The sequence below is a fragment of the Coturnix japonica genome, chromosome 11 (assembly GCF_054131305.1).
Source record: "Coturnix japonica strain WE chromosome 11, WE-NBRP24, whole genome shotgun sequence".
NCBI classification, from domain to species: domain Eukaryota; kingdom Metazoa; phylum Chordata; class Aves; order Galliformes; family Phasianidae; genus Coturnix; species Coturnix japonica.
Window position 1 is genome coordinate 18,626,931 of NC_140673.1, and position 22,234 is coordinate 18,649,164.

Consider the following 22,234-nt stretch of genomic DNA (forward strand, 5'->3'; position numbering starts at 1 on the left):
AGTGGCATTTATAAAATTGATGACAATCTCATCGAAAAGCATTTACACGAATCCAAGTCAGGCCACATATTTTTGTTCAATTTCATTTTGAAGGATATTAATTATGTGTTATTTGGCTAAAATGTACACTGCGTACATTTAAAAAAAAAATAAAAATCAGGATCACAATTATCTTTTGAAAATTTTGTTTTCTACATAAATTAGCAAGTACCTGACTTGATTAAAACCAAACGCATTAATAACTGAAAAAGAATACAGTTATAAATAAAAGCAAAACACTGCTCTTCATTAAACACAGAGTGAACAGGAAGATAACTGCAGACATAGCAGATTTGATAAGAGATGGTTAATTTTTAACAATCTGAGATTCATTAGTAAAACATTGTCACTTAAAGATAAACGTCTATGTACATTGTAATTTGAAATCCTCAAATATAAAATATTAATTGAAGTTTTAGACATTAACTTTCATCCAAACTGCAGCTGTGATCATACAATTACATCTGCTGATTTTGAGCACCTTCTTAAATATCTCTAAATTGCAATTCTGAAAAAAAACCAACAGACAAGATAAAGGGGGAACTTCACAGGATTTCAGGTGTTTATTAAGTGCAAAGATCAGTGAATCATTTAGTCATGTACTACAGTCCCCAGTGCCAGATCGCAGATATTATCCAAATATGTGAATAGTAATCAAAATTAACATTTGTTACTTATTATGCAGTAGCTATTGCAATAATATGGCATCTGAATAAAACAACAGATTCCTGCTCTAGGCGTTTCTACTATACCATTTCAGAAATACCTCAGCAGCGCATGTTATGACCAAAAATGAGTCATTTTCATTTTAAAGTCATAGTTTGTTTCAGTTTTTTTTCCAATTCTGCAGAGGCAGAGTGGCTTCTTCTCAGCTTTGCCTACATCCAGGCCAAACAGTACAGTTCTTGGCCTACTTGAATGCTTGAGAATGAGCAGATCAGAGAACTTCCATGTATTGGTGATTTTTTTTATTTTTTTTTTAAATCAAGCTTATAAATCTTTCTTAAAATGCAAAAAAAAAAAAAAAAAAAAATCCAAAAAAATATTGTTGCATATATCTATCACTCCTCAAAATAGATACCGAAGTACATAAAATGCACATGTAAATGCATCTACGTGACCATTCTCCTCTCAGTGATTTCTACATGTAAATTAAGTGTTCCTTTTAAATGCACAGTTTAAATCTCTCAGTTTAATTCTGTTAGAAACTTTCCTTTGTAAAATAATGTCTCTGATAGCAATACTTACATAGAGCACCCCAGATTTATATCAATAAAAATATTAGTATTCTGACATTTCAAAGTCACTTTATATTTTTGAATTGAGAATGATAATCTTCACAGTTCTCATTCCAGTCTTCCTTGCTTAGCATCCCCTATTGCTCCCCACACGTCAAAGACAAACTCGTCTGGAAATGCAAAGTCTCCAAGAGTTTCATCCAGTGCCACTGCAAATTCGTCTGGGTTTTTCTTGTCTCTTCCTGCTTCCACCATTGTTGCAGCTGAACACAAACAAAAAGTTAAAAAAAAAATAATATATATATATTATTATATATATATAAATATAAAATATATTGAGAATATAAAATTATTCTCATGAAAGGGACAGCTAACATTTGTCCAAGATATTTCTGAGAGTATTTGGAGACCAGTAATGTTAAGGGGATCTAAAGCTTACCTACTGAATCCTAAATTAATTACTATTTATATACCCATCCCCACAGTAGTTACATTATGTTCTGGTTAATGGGAGAGCTTCCTTGAAGTGTTCATTATATATTCTTTCAATTGTTTAGGGGATGTTAATTCAAGCAGCCTTAATTTTTCTCTGATTAAATTATGTTCACCATTCATTAATACACACTTGTCTAAAGGCAAGGTACAGCAAACTCCTGTGATAAGACCCATGCTAATGCACAACGAACTTCAGTGAGTTTGAAGTAGGCTCAGTGATCGAAAAGGAATACTCAAATGATGGCATGCAACGAAATCAGTATGGGTTTGCTAGAAACAGCTTCTAAGTTTAAGTGTTAAGTACAACCTGTATTTGGACATAAGTAATGAGAAGTATAGAAAAAACACTTGAATACTTCTGGAAAAAGAATTCAAATACTATGCACTATGTTCAACATATGCACAGTGTCAAAAGAAAACCCACAAAAAAGAGTAGAATGGCATTTCTATCAAACAGAGATAGACTGATGTCTTGTTCATCCAGCAATTTCTCCTGTTAAACACATGAGGATCAGTCTTTATCAAGTTTCAGACTTCAATTTGGAAATTGCTTTAGCCACTGAACAACTCTCAGATTTCCAGGAGAAATTACAAGCCTATCACAAACAGCACTCAACAGTGGCTACAGGGATTTTAGTGCAAAGGAAAGCTGTGAGGGCTCAAAGCTCTCTCTGTCACAGCACCTGCACCTCCCAAAAAGATGAAAGGTGTCAGCTCAGGAGAGAACAGCAAAGCTAAGCTAAGCCAGTAGGCTACCTTGGTTTATGGGATGCAGAAGACTGCAAAAGAGACTAAGCACTAACAGGACTGCTGAGTGAGTTTATTTTCTGAGCTGTATCTCTGCTCCACAGCCTCTGTTTATATTAACAACAACAAGATTATACTATACAATAGATGAAATCCTGAATCAAATTCTGGTTTATTTCATCACCATCTTTTACACCTTAAGCTGCAAGATGTTCTTCATCTTTTGTTATACATCAAGTAACAACCACCTTCTTCACAAACACATTAAATACTAATGTCACACATGAGGAATTTAATAACTGAGTGGAAAACATGTATTATAGTGCCTGAGAAAGGGAAGAAAATCCTGAAATCACAGAAGACCATTTTCAGTACAACAGTCTACTGCATACTTGCTATGTAATGCATGCAGTATGTGGTGTTGAAATGGTAAAATCTCACTGATCAATGTAAAATAAACTTTCCCTGTTCTAATGTGTATTTAATATTCTTTTGTTAACCTGAAAGTATTTATTGATAGTTGGAACTATCTGGAAAATAGAGCTGGTTATTATGCAAACCTTTAACAAGCTGAGAACAAATTGGAGCCACATGCCACACTGTAGACGTCAGCAACAGCAATTCTGAAGAAATTTGATGTTTCATTTTTAACTACATTCAGACGTGAGACTGCAAACAGGATCTCCATGCCAAACACCACACAGAAGCCCAAAGTCTGACGAACAAACCGCTGTGCTCAAGGAAGCTTAAGCTTTACCCAGACTCCTGGCAGCACTACAGGATTTCAAGGACTCAAGATGTCAGAAGTAACCTATCCCCATTGCATGGATTCTTTCTTCATCCACCAAGAAGTCCCTGGGATACTGACTTAGAGCAGACTAGGAGGGAAAAATTAGGTGAAGGGCTTACTTCACAGTCTTCCTGATATGAATGAGGATATGAAGCCGCTCCATAAAGAAAATGAAACAAGGTTGGAGGGAGAGAAGATATGCAAGGTGAAAGACAATTTAGACATAAGAAGTATGCCTGGATATATTTCCTTAAGATATTAAAAAGAAAGTAGTGATCAAAAGAGTGAGGATCTAGACAAGTATTCCAGTGGAAAGAGTGGCAGCAAGGAATTCTGGAGACAAACTCATACATGCAAGAGCCATATGACAGCAGAGATAACACATTCTTATATAAAAGTTCAACCATCCTAGTTAAAACTTCAGAATTACACCGTCATTAACCAAAATGCTACTTCAAACACAAGGCTTCATAAATATTGAGCTTCCCAAATCATGAAATGATGATAAGTCACAATGTCACAGCCATTTGAGAGCAGCAGTCTCAAATAAAAACATTTATAATCATATTGAACAATTGCAATCAGCACTACCACTGCACTTAATGAGCTGTACTTGTTAATGCACACTGCTCTTCCCTAATTCACCTGGTACTATAGAATACGCTTAACACAGAAAGTGCAAGATCTTCCTTTCTCCTGAATACCTTTTCAGTAGCGTGGTAACGACCTCTAGTGTCAGCAGCATTATATTACCGCTCAGCAAACGGCAATGTGAGATGCAAGCAATCCCTACTGGCGCTTGCACAATAGTTCTTATCACCGATGTATACAAACGATGAACCTATATTTTGCTAGTTTCATACACACAGAGGCACTAAGACAGACTAGTTTATCTGTCACGCAGTGTACACGTTCTTACCCCCTTGGGCAGTTACCACATGCACAGGGTGGCATCCATGCCCTCAGAGGCACAGATGGAAAACTGTGTGCAGAATATGCACACTTACATGGTGACGATCCCTCAAGGCTAATCAAAAAGTGCTTAATTCGAGGGTATTTGGTAGATATGTGGCAACTGGAAGAGAACTCTGGCTCTCAGAGAACATCTCAATGTAAATTGACTCCACTCCCCTTTCTCCCCCACTGCTTCTCATGACAGCTGCACAATAAGCGATTGCATAAATTTTATTCTAATACAGAGAATATTTTTCTTGACAGTCCAGATAGTCCCATTGTCTTCAGAAATTTGTTTTAAAATCCCACTGCTAGCAATGCTCATACTTGAGAAAATTTCATGTAAAATGTGAGAAGTTCAGTGAACTCAAAAGTGACAAAAGAAATTGTCCTCTCAGCTTTAACCGAGGAAGCTATCAGGTTTTCCAGAACACAATCACCTTACACAGCAGTTTTTGCTACTTACATCCTCTTCTGTCACTTTCAGAAAAAAGAAAAAGAAAAGCCTTTACAGACATTTCAGTATTTATTTAGATGTAATGATATCAGAGATTTTGCTTTCATCAAAAGGTAACAAATACTAGTTTAGACTTACACTTTTATCAACCACACTCCTTATCAATATGACAGAAAACAAAGTATGCCATTAAAGTTTTCACTGTTTTATATACATTGATGTTAGCTTCGTGTTGAATACTGCCACACATTAATCAATTTGAAGGGCAAAGAACAAAAACTGGACAAATATAATCCTTTGGAGGATTAAGTTTGGTGACACGAGAAGACAGCAACAGGTTCAAGGAGATACCACTTCATTCAAAGCATTTCAGAATAAAAATATCCGTCCAGCACTGCTGGGATGTACAGGTGATCAAAGAATAAAAGCTTAGGTGAGATGAAGCTTAAACTGTATGGAATATAGTCATATTTTGAGCATATGAGAAGCTGGAAAAGTAAAACCAGAAACTGAAAAGTAGATCTGAATTCTTCTAAACAGAATTAAAGAATATTATAAGGTATGTAGTGCCTGACAACACTAAAAGAACATCTGAAAGGAAATAATCATCCAAAAGCGTAAAAATAGAACAAAATATTTATGGATGAAGAGTGGCCAGAAGATGCTGGAACATCTCAACTTGGACAGGAAACCCTTTTGCAAATGTTTCCCATTGAAAGCATTCTGGGGTTGAACGCTGTAGATCCAGGCTTTCTCTCCTCCACAATCTTTGATATGAAATACAGCTCACCTCAATCCACTGATTTAAAAACAAATGCCATAAGACTTCTTCACTAACATTGCTTTCTGAGCCATCCCAATTAATCAGCTCTTCGTGTTCCTCTATCAGAAAACACAGACAAGAATTAAAATAATCTACAGCAGCCCTCACTAATGCATTTGTATTTTAAACAAAGCTCAAATCGTTGCCCAATTTCTAACACACACACGAAGCTGAGGAGTATGTTTCCAGAGCCAAATGTCTCTTCTATGAATTAAGCCTTTTTTTTTTTTCCTTCCTTCAGTAAAATAGAGGTAAAAGTGCATTCATGATGCAGGTATGTAATTCTCAACAGCGTTTAGATACCTGAAAATAATCATCTGTCTCCCACACTCCCCTCCTCACCCCTCCAAAAAAAGTGTATATGATGTTCCATTAAACAATTTCCACGCTTTTCCTCCAACTCAGGGGCTCACATGTAAATTTAGTCAGCCATTCTTGAAACTGCCAAGATACTTAGCAACACAAAAATTAAGGGCTTTATCTCATATTTAATTCTGTCTATAATTTTACATTATTTTTCTTTCTCTTCTTTTTAACTTCTGGCTCAAAATTGGGGCACTGTTTCAGAATTCAATCTCACTATGGAAGTGTCATTTTAATGGAGATGAAAAAGCAATATTAACTGACAACCAGAGCTTCTGACAAACAGAACTGCATGGGAGTGAGCAATGATTGAGATCTTAATCACTTGTCGGCTGTCGCATTGTGATGACTTGCATTTTCAACTAATCTGGCTTGAGTAATGAGTGAAATTTCTAGCTGAGCAGTGATTGGCATTCTCTGAATGAATCCTTTCCTCATATTTCATCTTCATGGGTGACTGATCACATCTCGTATATAAAAAAACCTGACATATGTTAATTGAACAGATTTGTGACAAGTGATTAGCTCTCCTTTCCTAAAGAGATCTAGAACTGTTTAATTATTTAAAAGTGATAAAACTTTTTCTTTCTTATTTGCCATCACCATTGGCCCTTGACTAAGATTTGAACTTCAAGAAACAGCTTCAAAGATCCAAACTAGAGCTAGGTAAACCTGTAGTCTTTGATTCATGACAACCTCTCTTTAACAGCCTTCTTGAGAGGAAGAGAAGAGGCAAAAGGCAAACCAACAATCCAGTTGGGAAGGATGGAGTAGCTTTGAGGACAAAGACCTGTTCATTCTTTGAGCATTTTTAAAGGCCTTCTTTAGAACTATCCATGCTGAAAGATACAAGGACATTAGATCTGTTAAAATACATATATAAAAATATCAGAGAATTCATGAAGTGCTTGGCAACCAGCAGAGCCAAACTTCAGCTACAAACTGAACTCTTCAGTCGACTTACAAGAACCATCCCGTTATGACAGTGAGAGTCAAAGAAAGGTAACAGTAGTTCCCACTGGAACTCATGATCGTGTCACATAGCAGAGCACAGAATACCCTGAAGGTCCGAAAAACAAGCCCTAGCCTACAATCTCAGGATCCTGGGCTACTGATACCAAAACAAGAGCTACTTGTTCCTATGGGGCAGGAGGCCTGGAGACCTTGTCTGTAAGTAACAAGGACAGAAGCCTTCTGAAGACTGGATCAAGCTGGGGCTTGTAACAGCTGCAGGACAAAAACAGCTCCAGAAAGGGTGACTGGCACGAGTCTTCGGAAGCTTTGAAGCCTGAGCCAGAAACTGTTCACAGTAAACCTAAACAGAGGGTCAGTCAGCACCACCCAGGTCTCCTGAGAGCATACTGCATGCCATAACCATCACGTACTAGAGTTACTGGGAATAGAATTTTTGAGAACTGTGAGTTTCCTTAGAACTGGGAGGTTAATATCTGCAAAACAGAGCTAACTAGTTTTATGCAGCTTCACTCTCACTTCCATACCAGGAAGTCCACCTTTACTTTAGGTTAAGACACAGATAGTAATTCACCTACAATTTACCTGTATAGAAATGTGTAGAGCTGCCAATAAGATACTTGCCAGAAGGAGCAGCTAGCAAAAGACTTCTGGTTATTCATATTGTTTTCTATTGTTCTCATTCCTGTCTGCTAACTGCTGACTGTCCAACCATTCTGCTTTGCCCTTAGCTACATGCCAGACCTATGACCTATTCTGCTTTGCCTTGACATGAGAGAAGCGATAAAGGCTTTCTTTCAGTATTGCTTTCCATTTAGTTTGTCCTTTCCTAATTCTTGGCTGATTTTTGATATTACGGTAACAAATAACTTCTGCCTTTGTTTCAGCGTTAATGATATCATAAGAGGACTGCACCCAGCTAATGCTCCCACACTGGCAATTCTCAGTCAGCTACACCACAAAACATGAACAGCTTCTTCCCTTACAAATGGAAGTTCATATTCAGCTGGTGTGGGATTAACAACACCAGAAACAACAGCTTCAGGGGCAAATTTAGTGCGGTTTTAAGGAATACTGATATTCAACAGTTTCTTTCATTATAATAGATTATTTTAAAGTTAACAAATATAATGGAAAATTTCCCATGTTTCTTCAGCAAACAGGCTTTAAAGACTTTGATAAATCTGCTATTACTCCATCAGTCCTGCTGCTGAAAAAGATCTCAGATTCTAACTTTAGTGACCTCCTTTAAAGCATCTGAAGCCAAGGGATGAGTGAGAGGGGGTAGGAAAAAATGGTGAATAGACATGCTTGACCTTAACAATCCCCCAACCTCACATACAAGCTTTAGTAGAAAATACATGCTGTAAAGAGCAGCCATGACAGTTAATTAACGGCAAGTAACTAAATAAATTATTCAGTGGTGTATAGATAGCATGCAGAAAGAACATTAATTACATCATAAGGCCTGAAGTGATAAATTCTCCCTTTGATAAAAGAGATATATTTGGAGAAGCAAAGGAAAGGTTTGGGTTTACATTCTAGACAGGTTTTGTTTTGCTAACATCCACAGATTGAAATACCCTATAAATTATAGGCTAGATAAAATGAAAAATTATTGAATCATGTAGTAATGCATTTGTTAAAACTCACCTAATTCAATATCTCTTATCCCCATATATGTTTCAAGAAGTTCATCCACTTTTTTTACTGCTTTTTCTTCAACTTCAGACAGCTTTATTGAAATAAAGGAAGAAAAAGTGCAAAAGTATTATTATATCCTATGCAGACTTTAAAACAAGAAATTGTCTACTGCTTATCCTCACTTTCATAGTAGCTGCTTAGACCTACAGAACCAAATGTAAATCATGTTATCCTTCCCTATTCCCTTCTTTTCACAAACTAAAATCATCCTACAAGCTTCAAACAACATAACTTTTACACTGTCCAAACAAAATACAGGCCTTTCAACTCCTGACAATACAGACCTTCATCAAAGCCTCATCAACTTTAAAGGAACCTGAAATAAGAAAAATTTCTTCTTCCAAGCACTATACCTGGTTTTACACACATTCATGTCAACATACGTTATAAGCCTCTCCTAACAACCACGCTTCAACTAGCCCAGTATACTTCCTGGTGTTAGATACAGAACCACATCTTCAGCCATTACTTTTATTTTCTCCTTCCTTCTTTTCAATGCTTCTTGGTCTAATGCACTTTAAAATCATTCACCTAGACATCTAAGTAAAGGTTCTTCATTTCCAGATTCTTCAGCCCCATCCTATCTTCCTTAGCCTTCAACTTTGTGTATACATTTCTCCTTGGAGAAAACAGACTTCATCATAAGTCCCACAAGCTTTATAACGTGGATTTTCCCTTCCTGGTTTACCAGAAAAACCTTGGGGAAGACTAAATTGGGTGCTAGAAGACTGAACTATTGAAAAGCCACAAAGTAACTATACCATTTCTTCCACAGTGGCAGGGCCTTTATTTCTCAATCGCAGTGTTTCTCTCCCTCTGGAGATTTTAGCTTCGGTCAGAGTTCCACCTTTGGACCTTGCAGACACCTTTTCTAAAGTCAAAAAGAAAACAAACAAACAAAACTAATTATATGGTATGTATACAGTGCATCTGCTTTGCTGTTACATTACCTTCAGTTTTAATTTTAACCAAGATTCAACAGGCATCTAAAATCTTAACAATAAATTAACCACATACACCATATAGATCTATAATTTCACATTCAGGATTGGCAAGGATTTAATTTACTTATTAACTCAGGAGTTCAGCAATTTAACTTGGAAAGTTCTATAAAGAGTTATGTAGAATTGTTTTCACTGTGCTATTTTATGCTCCAGACTATTCCAACTTTTAGAAGAACTTATGCTACATGCATTTTGCCTAGACTATTCTGCTAAAATATCATGAAATGTGAACTTCAGTGAAATTTAAGATATAGATATCAGTTAATTTGTCTCAAAAGGCCTGATGTAATATACATACTTTTCTAGTTCTATCACCACTAGAAGCTTAAACTATGACATTACCTGTGTTTGCAATACTTCACACCAAAGCACTCTGGCCAGCATAGAAACTATTTCTTTTTAATTTAAATCTGTGGCTTGCCTTATGCTGTCTTTGCATTGTTTCTATTAATTTTTCACTGATTCACTGAAGCATAGCTTATGATTGGTAAGGACAAATCTTCTTCAGAGAAGTCTTCAATTCTGCACTTTAAGCCTTGCCTCAGGCATCTAGTGCAGCATCTGCACACATGGTAGGAAGATTTCCAACCAGTAAATTACACTTGTATTCGCTTTCCACTAATAGGAAGGAAAATAAAAGCTGGTAATTTGACAGAGACTTGTCCCTCATTCCTACACCTTTACAAACATAAAGCAAGCAGGTTGTCTTGAAATTAACAGGAATCCTGCATCTACTTTTCCAGTAGCATCTGGATTTTGTCATCTCCTCTGTGGCTATTCTTGGCCCGCTGCAGCATAAACCATCTCATACAAATTTGTGCCTGAAGCTCAACTTGCACCTAAGGCAAAAGCCAGGATATTCTTAACCTGTCTCAAATTGGACATTGGGAGTTTTAAGCTTGTTTCTGTAGAGTAAAAAAAATATATGCAGCTTTCAAAAATCTGTCCAAAAAGATCTACTTTGCTCTTAATTTAATGTCAGATAAAAGGTATTGTCATGGAATAACAAGTTTCCTTCTCTACATCATCAGCAGACGAAGAGGTACCTTAATCATCTTTGGAAAGTAACTGTTATTAAATAATAGTTCAAGTCACCAAAATCTGATTTACCCCAGTCTTTACAGACTATGTAATAGGCTTAGCCCCAAATACCCATATTAAAAAGATATTATTATACTGCTAATTGCAACATTGAATGTATGTACATTACACTGAAGTATATTACAATATACAAAGTTACTTAACAGGATATCCAGTGATATTAGAGACATATCACATTCTGTGCAGAAGCACCAAAAGCAATCTTCAGATTTCTCTCAGTTTCAATTTCTGCTGTTATTCTGACACCAAGTGTCAAGATTGGTGTATGACAGCAGTTGTAAACTGCTAACAGATAAAAAACAAATTGGAATAAAAAAAATAAAACATTTTCCACTGTGGTGGAGACTGAGTGCACATGAAGTCATACATGCTTAAAATGCAGCAGTATTTTGTGCTTTCTTGTTAAAGAAAAATAATGCGTGGATCAGGGGCGGAAACAAATTTAAAAAACCTGAGAGAATCAAAATCTCTATTTTAGCTCCCTAAATTAACTCAACGTGTTTTTATTTATTTTTACGGCCTTTATAAACTGGATGTACTTAAGGAATAGCAGGAGGTATGTTTGTCTTATATAAGTATCACTTTCACACAGCAGTCAGGTATCAGGTAGAGACAGAGCTTTGTCCAATTCCTTTCCTTCAGTCCTAAGTATACCTGCTGTATAATAAAAGAGTGAACAAAATGTTGGGGATAGCATCCAAGGAGGAGCTTTGGGGAATCCCAGATTCTTCTCTGCTTCATCCTTCTGCATTAGAAGAGCTCAGTCCCTCCTAAAGCTCACAAATAGAAAAATCTGATACACACATGAACAGGGTTCATATATAAGAGATATAAACAAAAACAGAAAAAAAAGGTTGAGGATCACTGAAATGAACCACGCTTTAAAACCATGCCTAAACAACTCCTGAACTTGTTTTGCACTGTCATGTGGTAGCAAAGAAATCAAGCAACTGAGACCCAGTGCTGAGTCAGCCCATACCAGGAGAACTGCTGGAGAAAGCAGATGGAAGAAAATTCATTCCTAAAATTCCCACTCCAAGAAAAAGAAAATATACATATATATATATATGTATGCTATACATAGAATGTTCCTCTCTTTTTGCAGCAGTTACATTATCTTGCCTGAAAACAAACTTACAGTGCAATACAATATTGGGAGTTCAATACTCAGGGAACAAGGCAAACAGCCAAGTAACACTCACCAAATGACTTCATAGGCTCTACCAGCTTCAGCTTAAGCACCCGACCTTTCTCCAGATCTTTTAGCATTTTGGCAACTTCATAATGCCGAAGATCTGACACATCTTTTCCATTTATAGACTCTATGTGATCGCCTACGCAGATCATTTTGGTTTGGTCCATAAGGCTCCCTTCTCTGATTCGCTATTGTTTAAAAAAAAAAAACAAAAAACAAAAAAAACCCAGAAAATAATTAGAATCATTTTTTGAAATGGTAAAGAGGTGACAGATTCAAGAATGTCAGTTAAAAATATCAAATATCACTAAGTTTCTTTTACCAATGAGATATTTTGACTGTAACATTTATGTCATAAAAGACATTTTAGAAAACTATATTTAAACAAAGTAATATACATTGCATATAAAAATCAACACTAGAAAAAAAATGCAATCATACTTCAGAAGTTAAGGCTTCTGAATATATATATTTTTTTTCTTTCTTTAAAACTGTACCTAATGTGACAGTAATATTAATGTTCTCTTGACTTTTGATTTAATAGTCTGACAAGCACAGGTAAAAAACTTCTCATGTGTAGTCCTGGAACATAGAAAATAATACGTGATATACAAAAAAAAAATGGAGTGCTATGTAAGTCTGGTGTTAATAAGGCTTATCTATAGCAAGTAAACTTCTACAGTTTTCTTCACTTAGCTGTGTAACTGCATATGGTAAGCTATTTCCTGTGAAATAACAATGAAGGACAAGAAATGCTTCCAAATGGTATTTCAGGGAATAAAAGTGGCGTAGAGGCAGAGATCATAAAATGAAACAGAATTTAGTATTCATAGTTTTTCCAAAGTTCAATTTCAAGTGAGGAAAAAGCAATCATTAAAAGATCTCTATGATTTATCAAGTCAATTAAAGGACAATTAAGATTTCAGTGATTCCGTTTATTGTTGTTAAATACTGTCATATTTATCATGCTCCAGTCATGAAAGCCATTATTGTGTTTAATATAAAGCTATGACATTGTAGAATGTCTTCTGTTTTGCAGAGATACGGATTTCATTTGAAAATCTTCCTAAATAACATACATTTCAATAAAGACTGCGGCTGGCTTCAGACTGGCTTTGAGTTTACAGCAACACAAGGGAGACATTTCCACCTAATACTACAGCACTTATCCTAGCTGCTAACTGTCTTAAAAACCTGTTTCTAGTTTATGTGCACATCTAAGCCCACATATGTGCCTCCATCTGAGAGAGTAAGTGGGAAGTGTGATAGTGCTCACTGTCCTATAAGACACTGCTACAATTTTTAGCTTCACGCAGAGCTTAACTCTTTCTAGCACTTTTTGTTATTGCTGTTTAACCTAGATTAGAAACAAAAAGATGACTTATGGCAAAAGAAGAGAGGGGTGTTGTACACAAACAAGAAACCAGGCCTAAGACACATTTCTATTGCCCGGTTCACAATTGTGTCTGCCATACTTCATGTTTAAGCACCAAATCCATTCTTATTACCTTTTCTTCTTCACTTGGATCCTAATACCAAGACTTCTTTTATATTACCTGATAATATCATTCATTCCAACAATTTTTTTTATGTGACACAGCACTCCAAGTTAACTGACTCAAGGCAGTCAAACTATGATGTCACTGTAATTAAGATGCAATTGATATGCTTGTATTTCAGTTGCTCTAGAGAACATGTAGAAGCTACAATCTCTGTTTCCTATGAAAATATAAGGAAATAATTCCAAACTATTTTTTAAGTAAAGACAATTTCTGCTTAGTGATTCAGCAAGTCAACTAAATATGTAATATATGCAGCTTTTACTTTTGTGTACATATATATATATATGTATGTATATATATATATTCTGCTGTTTAAAATCAGCCATTAGCTAAATGTGCAACAGTAATAAAAGCAACCTTGTAGAAAATCTTCAAAACTGATGTGGAATTGCATTCCCATGAAGACTGCACCACATCCGTTACACCTATTACTGGACCAATACAGTGACAACATTATATTTATTCAGACAATTCCTATTTAATTTCCTGGATACTGCAGCTTGCTGATGTAGTGAAGGTTTTCCAGTTCATTCAAATTATACAGCAGTCAATGCAATTGTTGTTTCTCTCTTCCCCTATTACCATCCATGTACAGAGAAAGTTATACTCTGTACAGTGCTGCACAAGTGAACCTGAAGCACTGCTTTCAATGTCTTCTTTTAAAATGCAACGTAAGTAGCAGTGTGATGGAGTGTTATGGCTTGCATTGATACTACCACTGAAAATTCACAGTTCCCTATCTATAAACATAAAAATGAGGATACAGTTTTGCCAAACTGCTTGCTGAAGACTCCACTGCATCTCAATTTTGTCAAGAGTGATCTCTATCACATCTTTTTTGACAGCAAGCAAGCCTGCATCTAGTCCACATCCTTTTTCATATCCATGGTAGCTAAGAAATGAATAGAGAATACAAGCTCTACATACCAGAAGCTCTGTTAATAATAGTAATAAGATCAGCATTTGAGACTGAAATAATCAAAGATAATTCCCAGTATCTCACTAGTAACAGTTAATTGGAGTAAATTAAAGAAATGCACCTAGAAAGGCTGGAAAAATTGGGCAAGTTTCCTAATAAAAATAATAAAAAAAACATAGTTTAGCAGGAAAGGTGTCATAATTTCTTCCATCTTTACTTGTCTTAAAATAAACTGCCTGGAGGTCATACAGGAGGTGAGGACAAGAGCAATTATAATTAATACATTACACATGCTACTGACTATATTTTCTATGCAAGCTAACTGGGGTGAACTCAGTTAATCCATAACCTTACCACTTTTTAATCCATCCTACCTAAGGACATGCCAGTATTGGAAAGCTGAAAGTGCTTTGTACTTCACCTGCTTTTACAGAGCATTCAGGATTTTACCCCATAAACACTCAAAGACTGAGAGAGTACAGCCTTGTTACAGTGAGTGACAGATGTGCTATAAGGATCTAATCGATGATGTCAAAAACTCACTAAAAAAAATAAAAAGAGGAGGCAGAAATAAGCAGCATGCGACACTTATCATCTTGGTATTGGTTACACAGTGTAACAGTCATATCATAAAGCTCTTACACATCACAGAAACAACAAACAAATGACCTAATTTCAAAATGACATGCAGTACAGAAATAGCTGAATCTAAGGAAAAGCAACTTTTTCTGGTACTTGCCATATGCTAAATGGCTTGATAGTTCTGGAGGATCAGTAAAGTAATAATTCATCTACCACAGTAATAGAAACTTCTACAAAACAAAGCATTTAACTGGAAAATAAATTTACCTTTATAAAGGGACATCCGGCTCCATTGTCAGTAACAGTAAGCCCAAGCACATCATCGGATTTAAGAACTTCCACTTCTTTTCGTTGTCCTTTTATGTGGGCAAATATAAAATCTTCAAGGCCAATCTGTGCACCTAACAGCTTGTCCATATCAACTTTATGAGTGTTCAGAGTACAAAACATGATCTGTGCAGGAAGGAAAGAAACACGTTACCTTAAAGTATAGCAGTTTATTAGGTTCTGTGAACTTGACGGGCTGATGGGCTCTTTTAAGCAGAGCATAATACCAGCCTCTGACAGATCCCATAACTGACACAATAAAAACTCTCTTTCTCCAGCTGCCCCAGGAGAGGTGACACTCTCCATCCACGCAAATGACAAGAAGCATCAATAGCTCGGACAGCAGATAAAAGCTTGCAGGGAGCAAAGGAAAGGGATGCATCTATGCAAGCAGTCTCTTGCGGTCTGACACAGGGCACCAACCCAGACACTAGCAGCTTGAGGTTCCACTGAACAGCTTAAGGGGGGCTTGAGCATGCCACTTCAAGAGCAACCATCATTTTCTTCATTTTTGTCAAGTACCAGCCTCCAACTTGGAGTATTGCTTGCAGACAGACAAGGGGTCTGCCCACCACAGTGCTGTATGGAGGAATCAGGCCAGGCCAGGCAGGTGTTAGGCACTCTAATATAGCACATGCTCAAAGGGAAAATAGTCTAACCAAAAAATAAGAAAAAAATCCACTGCTCCACCTCACAGCTAGGACAATTTCACCTGCCAGCTGTTTACCAAGTTGAAACCAGACAAGAACAAGGCCTTACAGCTGCCCCCACACAGCTTCCTCCCAGCAGTGCCAGAGAATACAGGGCCACAGGCCAGAGAAACTCCATCCTTAATATCTATGTCTGAGGCAAATGATTCCCCCAAGACCATATTTCAAGCAGAACTGAAAGCAGGACAGGAGGAGGAGGCAGCTTAATACTGCATTTGGCAGTGCAAGCCACTGGCAAAGGACGTCATCATGTTACGTCTGCATTGCTGCCAGTGGGATGCATCTGACAAAAACAGCAGTGGGATGTCACAGTGTCCTACAGCTCTGCTACTGCTCTAGTGGCAGCCTTTTGTGGGGTCTAGCATGCTAGCCCAACTGCTCCTAGTCACAGGCATAGATCAGCACCTGCAGAGCCCCTGGTGCTCTGATGGAAGTGTGGGCTTCCCTTCTTTCCCCATCACATCTACAAAAACTACATGGATTTCAGCCCCAGGATGCTTCAAATACCCTTTTCTTAGTTATTTTCTAGTTATTTCTTAAAAACAAACAAACACACACACACACAAAAAAAAAAACAAAAAAAAACCAAACAAACAAAAAAAAAAACCACCAAACCCCCAACTACAGTCTAATTATCTGATAATTCATTAAACAAACACTCCAACCTACTGCTTTAACAACAACAGTCACAACAGCACACACTTAACAGACATCAGTTTTATTCTCTCAAGTAATGCAAAAGTTTTTCAAGTTAATGAGCACTTACAAAATAATATAACCTAGAGAAATTCATATGGCTATAATCAGAATGCTAAATTCTATTTTATTAGTATTAATCATACCTAATCATCAACATTTTTTTTTAAACCTAAAAGTTTCAATCTGAACAGATTATATAAAATTCATATATACACTCAGCTTTCTTGCAAGCTAAACTTGGCCAGTTTACAACTGCAACTCAGTTCTACTTCTTACAATGAACAACGAGCCCTATGGCTTCACACTTTAGACATTAATACCCTTCATCTGACCTTGTCAAATAGACAATCATCTAGCAATCACTGTCACACCTTCGAATAGATAAAACTGGCAACAGGGCAGAAATGTGATATTTAGAAACTCGATCCAGAGTTTCTCTTTTTAGACCTTCATCTGGATGGTATTCCCCACTGCAGCCTATAAGTCTCCAGAATTCTCAGTGAGTCAGTTCCATACTAACCACAAGGCTGAGAGAACATCAACCAGTCAAAAATAACACTTAAATCATTCTTTATCCTCTTTGGTGAACAACTGTTTTTTCTCAGAACAGATATCTTCAAAGAGTAATGCACTAAAGATGTATCCTCCCAGAATAATATACAGTTACACCATCAGTCATAGCATTGCTTTATTTGTACGTGACTGAGGACTGTCAATGGAAAATTTATATTTTTTCCTAAGTCTTATCTAAACTTAATATAGGTACCTAATATCAGCTTATATACCTAATTAAAATTAAAACAACAGCTACTATAGTACACTTTGCCATCCACTCAAAACTCCGTATAATTTTAAATAGTAATTTTCTTACCCAGAAAAGAAACAAGAGAAAAAATCAATGTGTAACTTTCATTGTAAAGGCCTTTCTTTCCTTTCTCACCCTTAACATTCATGTGCATTTGGTCTTCAGCTCAGCGTAACAGTGCTGTGACATTTCATGCCAACTGTGGCAAGGTATTATAAATCATAGCTGCTACATCAGTCCTAAAATATCTAGGATACCTCCTTCACTGAGTTATCTCACACTGCAGACAGAAGAAGGAAATTCCATTTGGCTGGCAGAGACCTCATAAAATAGATTCACCAGATAAGATTACTAACAAATTATTTCCTGCATCCATATTTTCAATAGTAAGAGACACTGGTCATCAAAGATGGTGTTACACTCTGTTATACACAGTAAGAAACTACATTAGATAAGAAAGAGGGTTGCATTATGTGTTATATAAAAGTACCTAAGCAGCACCTTATTATACATGCTTTATTAATCACATTCTTACCTTCCATTAAGGCTAAACCTTAAAAGAGTACAAAAATAAGTTGATTGAGGGATAACATGATCAGAAGCTATTAAAAGCATTTTTTGACTCATTAGAGCTCATATACCTTTACAAGGGACATCATAATCACGTTACTTAAGAAGCTGAGACATGGGACTTCTACTTTTGAGCAAAATGTAACACCCACTGACATATTTCCCTCTATATGTAGGAGTCATCTATATCAAGAAACCACCAACATGTTTTCTAGCTACCTTACTCATTTCATTCTCCCTGGGGAAAATGCAGGAGCCTCAACTTACTGCGGTGACAAAAAGAGTAACCACATCCTCATGCTTTCAGTGTGGTTTTGGTACTCTATCAAGTATGCAACTTTGTCTCCCCAGATATATTCAAAGTACTATAAAATAAGCTTTCAATGTTTTGGTTTTCTTTTAATTAAAAACAAACAAATAACTCCAGAATGTACAAGAAATAGAGTAAGTTCCTCTACAGAGCTACAAAAACACAGCAGTAGATACTTAACACAGCAAGCATCACATGCATCATGGTATCAAATACAAGCACCGCTTCAGGGAACAGCAATAAACAAATGATGCCATTGGTTTGAAAGGAGGTAGTTTGGAGACAGGGTCAGTCATCTCTGATCATTTGAATTTGCTTTGTTTCAGTCCTTAGGTGAGATTGTGATAATTCATTTCAATAGATGAGTACTCTAAAACTCCAAATATTTTAGCAACTTTCACAAACTTGATCCTTTTCTCTAATTTTTTAAACTATGTTTTAGTTCTTGTGGAAAAAGAAATGTCACATTGAAAAACTTGCACTTCAATACTATTGTTTGGCTTTGGTTATTTTTCAGCAATTTCATAAAAGTTTAAACTGAACAGGTTTAAATCAAATACATCTATGAAAGTTTAATGTGGCTGAGCCTAACTGTATACTTAACTGTTTAGCATCAGGAGGCAATGCCACAGAACAGCGGCCTGGGCACAAGCTCAGCAGCTGAGCTCCTATTGCTGGAAGAGAAAGGCAGCTGCATTTCTACTCCTGGCACTGCTGGGAAGGCTTCCCTGTTCCTCTGTTCCCCTTATGATGTAGAAGCCCTTTCACCACATTAGATATCTCAGACTTCATGAGCAGTTGCTAGACGCACCCACTAAGCATTCAGTTCACCTCACCTTACAAAGCAAACAAAATAATCAGAAGCATGAGCCATAAGTAGGCAAACTAAAAACTTGTATGGCTACCATTTACCATTCCCTTCCACCTGAACAAGAAACAGCCTTACTACAGTTAGATTTTAATATTCACTTCCAAGTGCCTGGTTAGCCATTCTGAATAATTCAAAGCCCTACAATGTACTGTCACAGGAGCACACCAGCAAATGCTTTTACAGATCTATGTTGTCCTTTGGTCAGTGCTCATTTCTCTGTCACACACGCTGCACTTCTCCCCTGTGCAAGGAATCGACTGGCAAAGCTAAGCAAGGTGGGCAGGAATGCAGGCCAAAAGCCAGGTTCAAAAAGGACAATAGGGATGTTATCTTCAGATGATGGATGAATAATAACTGGACAACAAGAGGTGAGTGTTGGGGAAGCCTCAGGAAGCCAGTGCTGGGGCTCCTGTGAAGGAGAGAGCAGCTCCTTTGAATCTAGGCCAGTGTTTTCCAATACTCATCCTACCCTACTTTCAATCAAGGTCTGCACAGAAGGTTCTGTCACTCTGCACTGATTCTTCAGTGTCTATCCAACAAAAACTGCATTTTACACAGGGTTCTCTCACAGAGCCTGGATTGTCCAGCAGAACTAAATGCAGCTGGTCCTGAAGGACATGATACGAGGAGGAAACGAGGTGCTGCAACCATGCTGAGTCAAGAGAACTGACAGCTTTCAAGTATAACTCATCCTGTACTGTGCTGAAATGCTTAAGTAGGAACTTATCCAAGAATCCATTCCCTTGCCCACATCGCAGTAAACTCACATGCTATGTTAAATGTATTCATTTCAGTGGTGGTTTGCCAACTGCTCTCTACACTGAGCTCCTCCCCTCACTCCTTCCTCCTCTATTTTCCACCTTGGTGACTGCAGGGCAGAGATCTCTGTGATAGAGCCTGTTTCCAAAGGCATTCAGGTATCACACTGTCAGGCTTCAGGGCACCTGGGTCACAGAAACTTTCCTAGACAGATAACACCTGCAAGTGGCATTTGAGTACCTCAGTCTTTCAGCTTGAAGAAGCATTGCTTCAGGCATTATGCTTTAAACTAGACTATACAAAAGCAGCACTAATTAGTAGATAATACTATTTAAAGTGTCTGGTATGCCCTTATTCCCAGCAAGTTTAGCAGCTGTCAGCAAATTCTTATGTTTCATGGCAACACTTGCCACAAATCTATTTTTCCTATCAGAATTTCATCAGGTTCAGATTTTTCACTCAGCTCTGCCAACAGGAAGTCTACTTTATTATTTTTGTTTCATACAACATCATTTCTTGAAGGCAGCTCCTTGTTCACTGCAGGGGGGGGTTGGACTAGATGGCCTTGAAAGAATCTCTTCCAACTCAAATGATTCTGTGATTTTACGTTCAGTGCTTCCTGCACCAATTCCCCATCTGTTTTTACCAATAAACCTCATTTAAAAAAATAAAACCCATATATAGGAGTGGGACAGTGAAGACAGAAAGAAAAAAAAAATCTCCAGTTTAGATCCTCTTTAGTTTAATGAAACCTGTAAAAGTGCCAGATTATCCACCTAGCAGGAGAAATGGGGAAAGCACCATTCCTCCAGAACTGAATTTCCTGGTGAATGCTATTATTTTGAGTCAGTGGAGCCACGAGATTGGTAACAAAAGTTCATTAAGAACAAAATTAAAAACAAAAGACAATCTGACAATTGGAGAACTTGAGAGTTAAAGGTACAACCGGAGATTGAACAGAAAACAAAAGGGAACAGAAGCTCGGTATGGAAAGAAAACAGAGAAGCAGAAGGTCAGAGCAGCTGGGAAGGTACTGCTTAATTACTTAATGCAACAGTGACTGGTTAAACTGTATTCACTGTTACTGACACTTCTGTAATTTACTGTGTGAAATGCTGCTGGGTCAGGGCAGCCGGCCCCAGAATAAAGTCTGCAGCGTTGGCCGTGGCACTTCAGAAGAGGCAGCCACACATGAGAGAAGCGGCACTGACACGTGGGGACCTCTGGACGCTTAAGCATTCTCTTTCGATTCGCCGCTCAGAAGTTAAGGTTCACAGAACCACGCAGGCACGGCAGAAGAACCTGATATGGCCACTGCCTTCCAGCTAAGGGAAAACAATGCGGCCGCAAAAGCAAGTGAATCATAATCTAAACCAGTGTTTAAAGCCTAGCTCGGATTAAACAAAAATTAAAAAAAGCTTCAGAGGAATTAATAAAATAAATGCTTATTAAGAGTTTAGAATAACCTCGATTAAAAGGACACTGTTTAACAATCCGGCAAACACTTCCCAGCCGCTGCTCCCAAAGGCGGTGGGCTCCCAGCCCAGCACTGCGTGTCACCCCGCTGCCTTCTCCGCGGGCACCAAGAACGGAGGCAGCCAATAACCCCTCATTGAAAATAATGAATCCACCCCACTCCGGCCCGGCCCGGCGCTGCGGAGCCCTGCTAACAACGGGAAATTCATGAAGACGGCAGGTAGACCGAAGGGAAAGTTTTTTTGTCCGTACAGAAGAACGCGAAGCCGCTCCCCGCCGCACCCCCGGCCCGGGCCCTACCTCGTTAGGGGCGATGCCGAACACCTCTGCGATCTTGGCGTACAGCTCGCGGGCGCTGCTGAACCCCTCCACGCGGCCGGTGGGGCTGCCGTGCGCCAGCTGAGTGTGGAACTGCAGCCGCGAGGCGGTCGCCGCCGGTGCAGGAACCTCCGCCGCAGCCGGTGGGGCCGCAGCCTCGCTGTCCACCAGCTTGGAGGTCTCTTTGGACTTGCCCTTCTTCCTGGTCCCCAGTCCCAGGGGCATCTTTCGTGCCTGTAGCGGGCTCCGGCCGCCGGGTCCTGGCGCTGGACTCTGCCCCCGGCGCCGCCCCGGCCCGGTGCGGCCATGCCGCCGCCAGGTGAAGCCCGGACCCTACCGCCCCGCCCCGCTCGGCCCTCCCTTGGCGTACACACGGGGGGAGGCACGGCTGGAAGAGCCGGGGAGGACAGCGACACCGGGACCTGGGACAAGAGCTATTCCTAT

At 38.2% G+C, this 22,234-nt stretch overlaps 1 protein-coding gene across 1 annotated transcript; it reads right to left on the reverse strand.

Moving 5' to 3' along the window:
* Nucleotides 1–571: 571 nt before the first annotated feature.
* GIPC2 (GIPC PDZ domain containing family member 2) lies at nt 572–22,147 on the reverse strand. The gene is made up of 6 exons (XM_015870003.3): nt 21,773–22,147; nt 15,213–15,398; nt 11,890–12,070; nt 9,344–9,453; nt 8,532–8,613; nt 572–1,540 (listed from the first exon to the last, which is right to left on the reverse strand). The coding sequence occupies exons 1-6, from the start codon at nt 22,013–22,015 to the stop codon at nt 1,386–1,388; spliced, it is 957 nt and encodes a 318-aa protein (XP_015725489.2). The 5' UTR covers nt 22,016–22,147; the 3' UTR covers nt 572–1,385.
* Nucleotides 22,148–22,234: the final 87 nt, after the last annotated feature.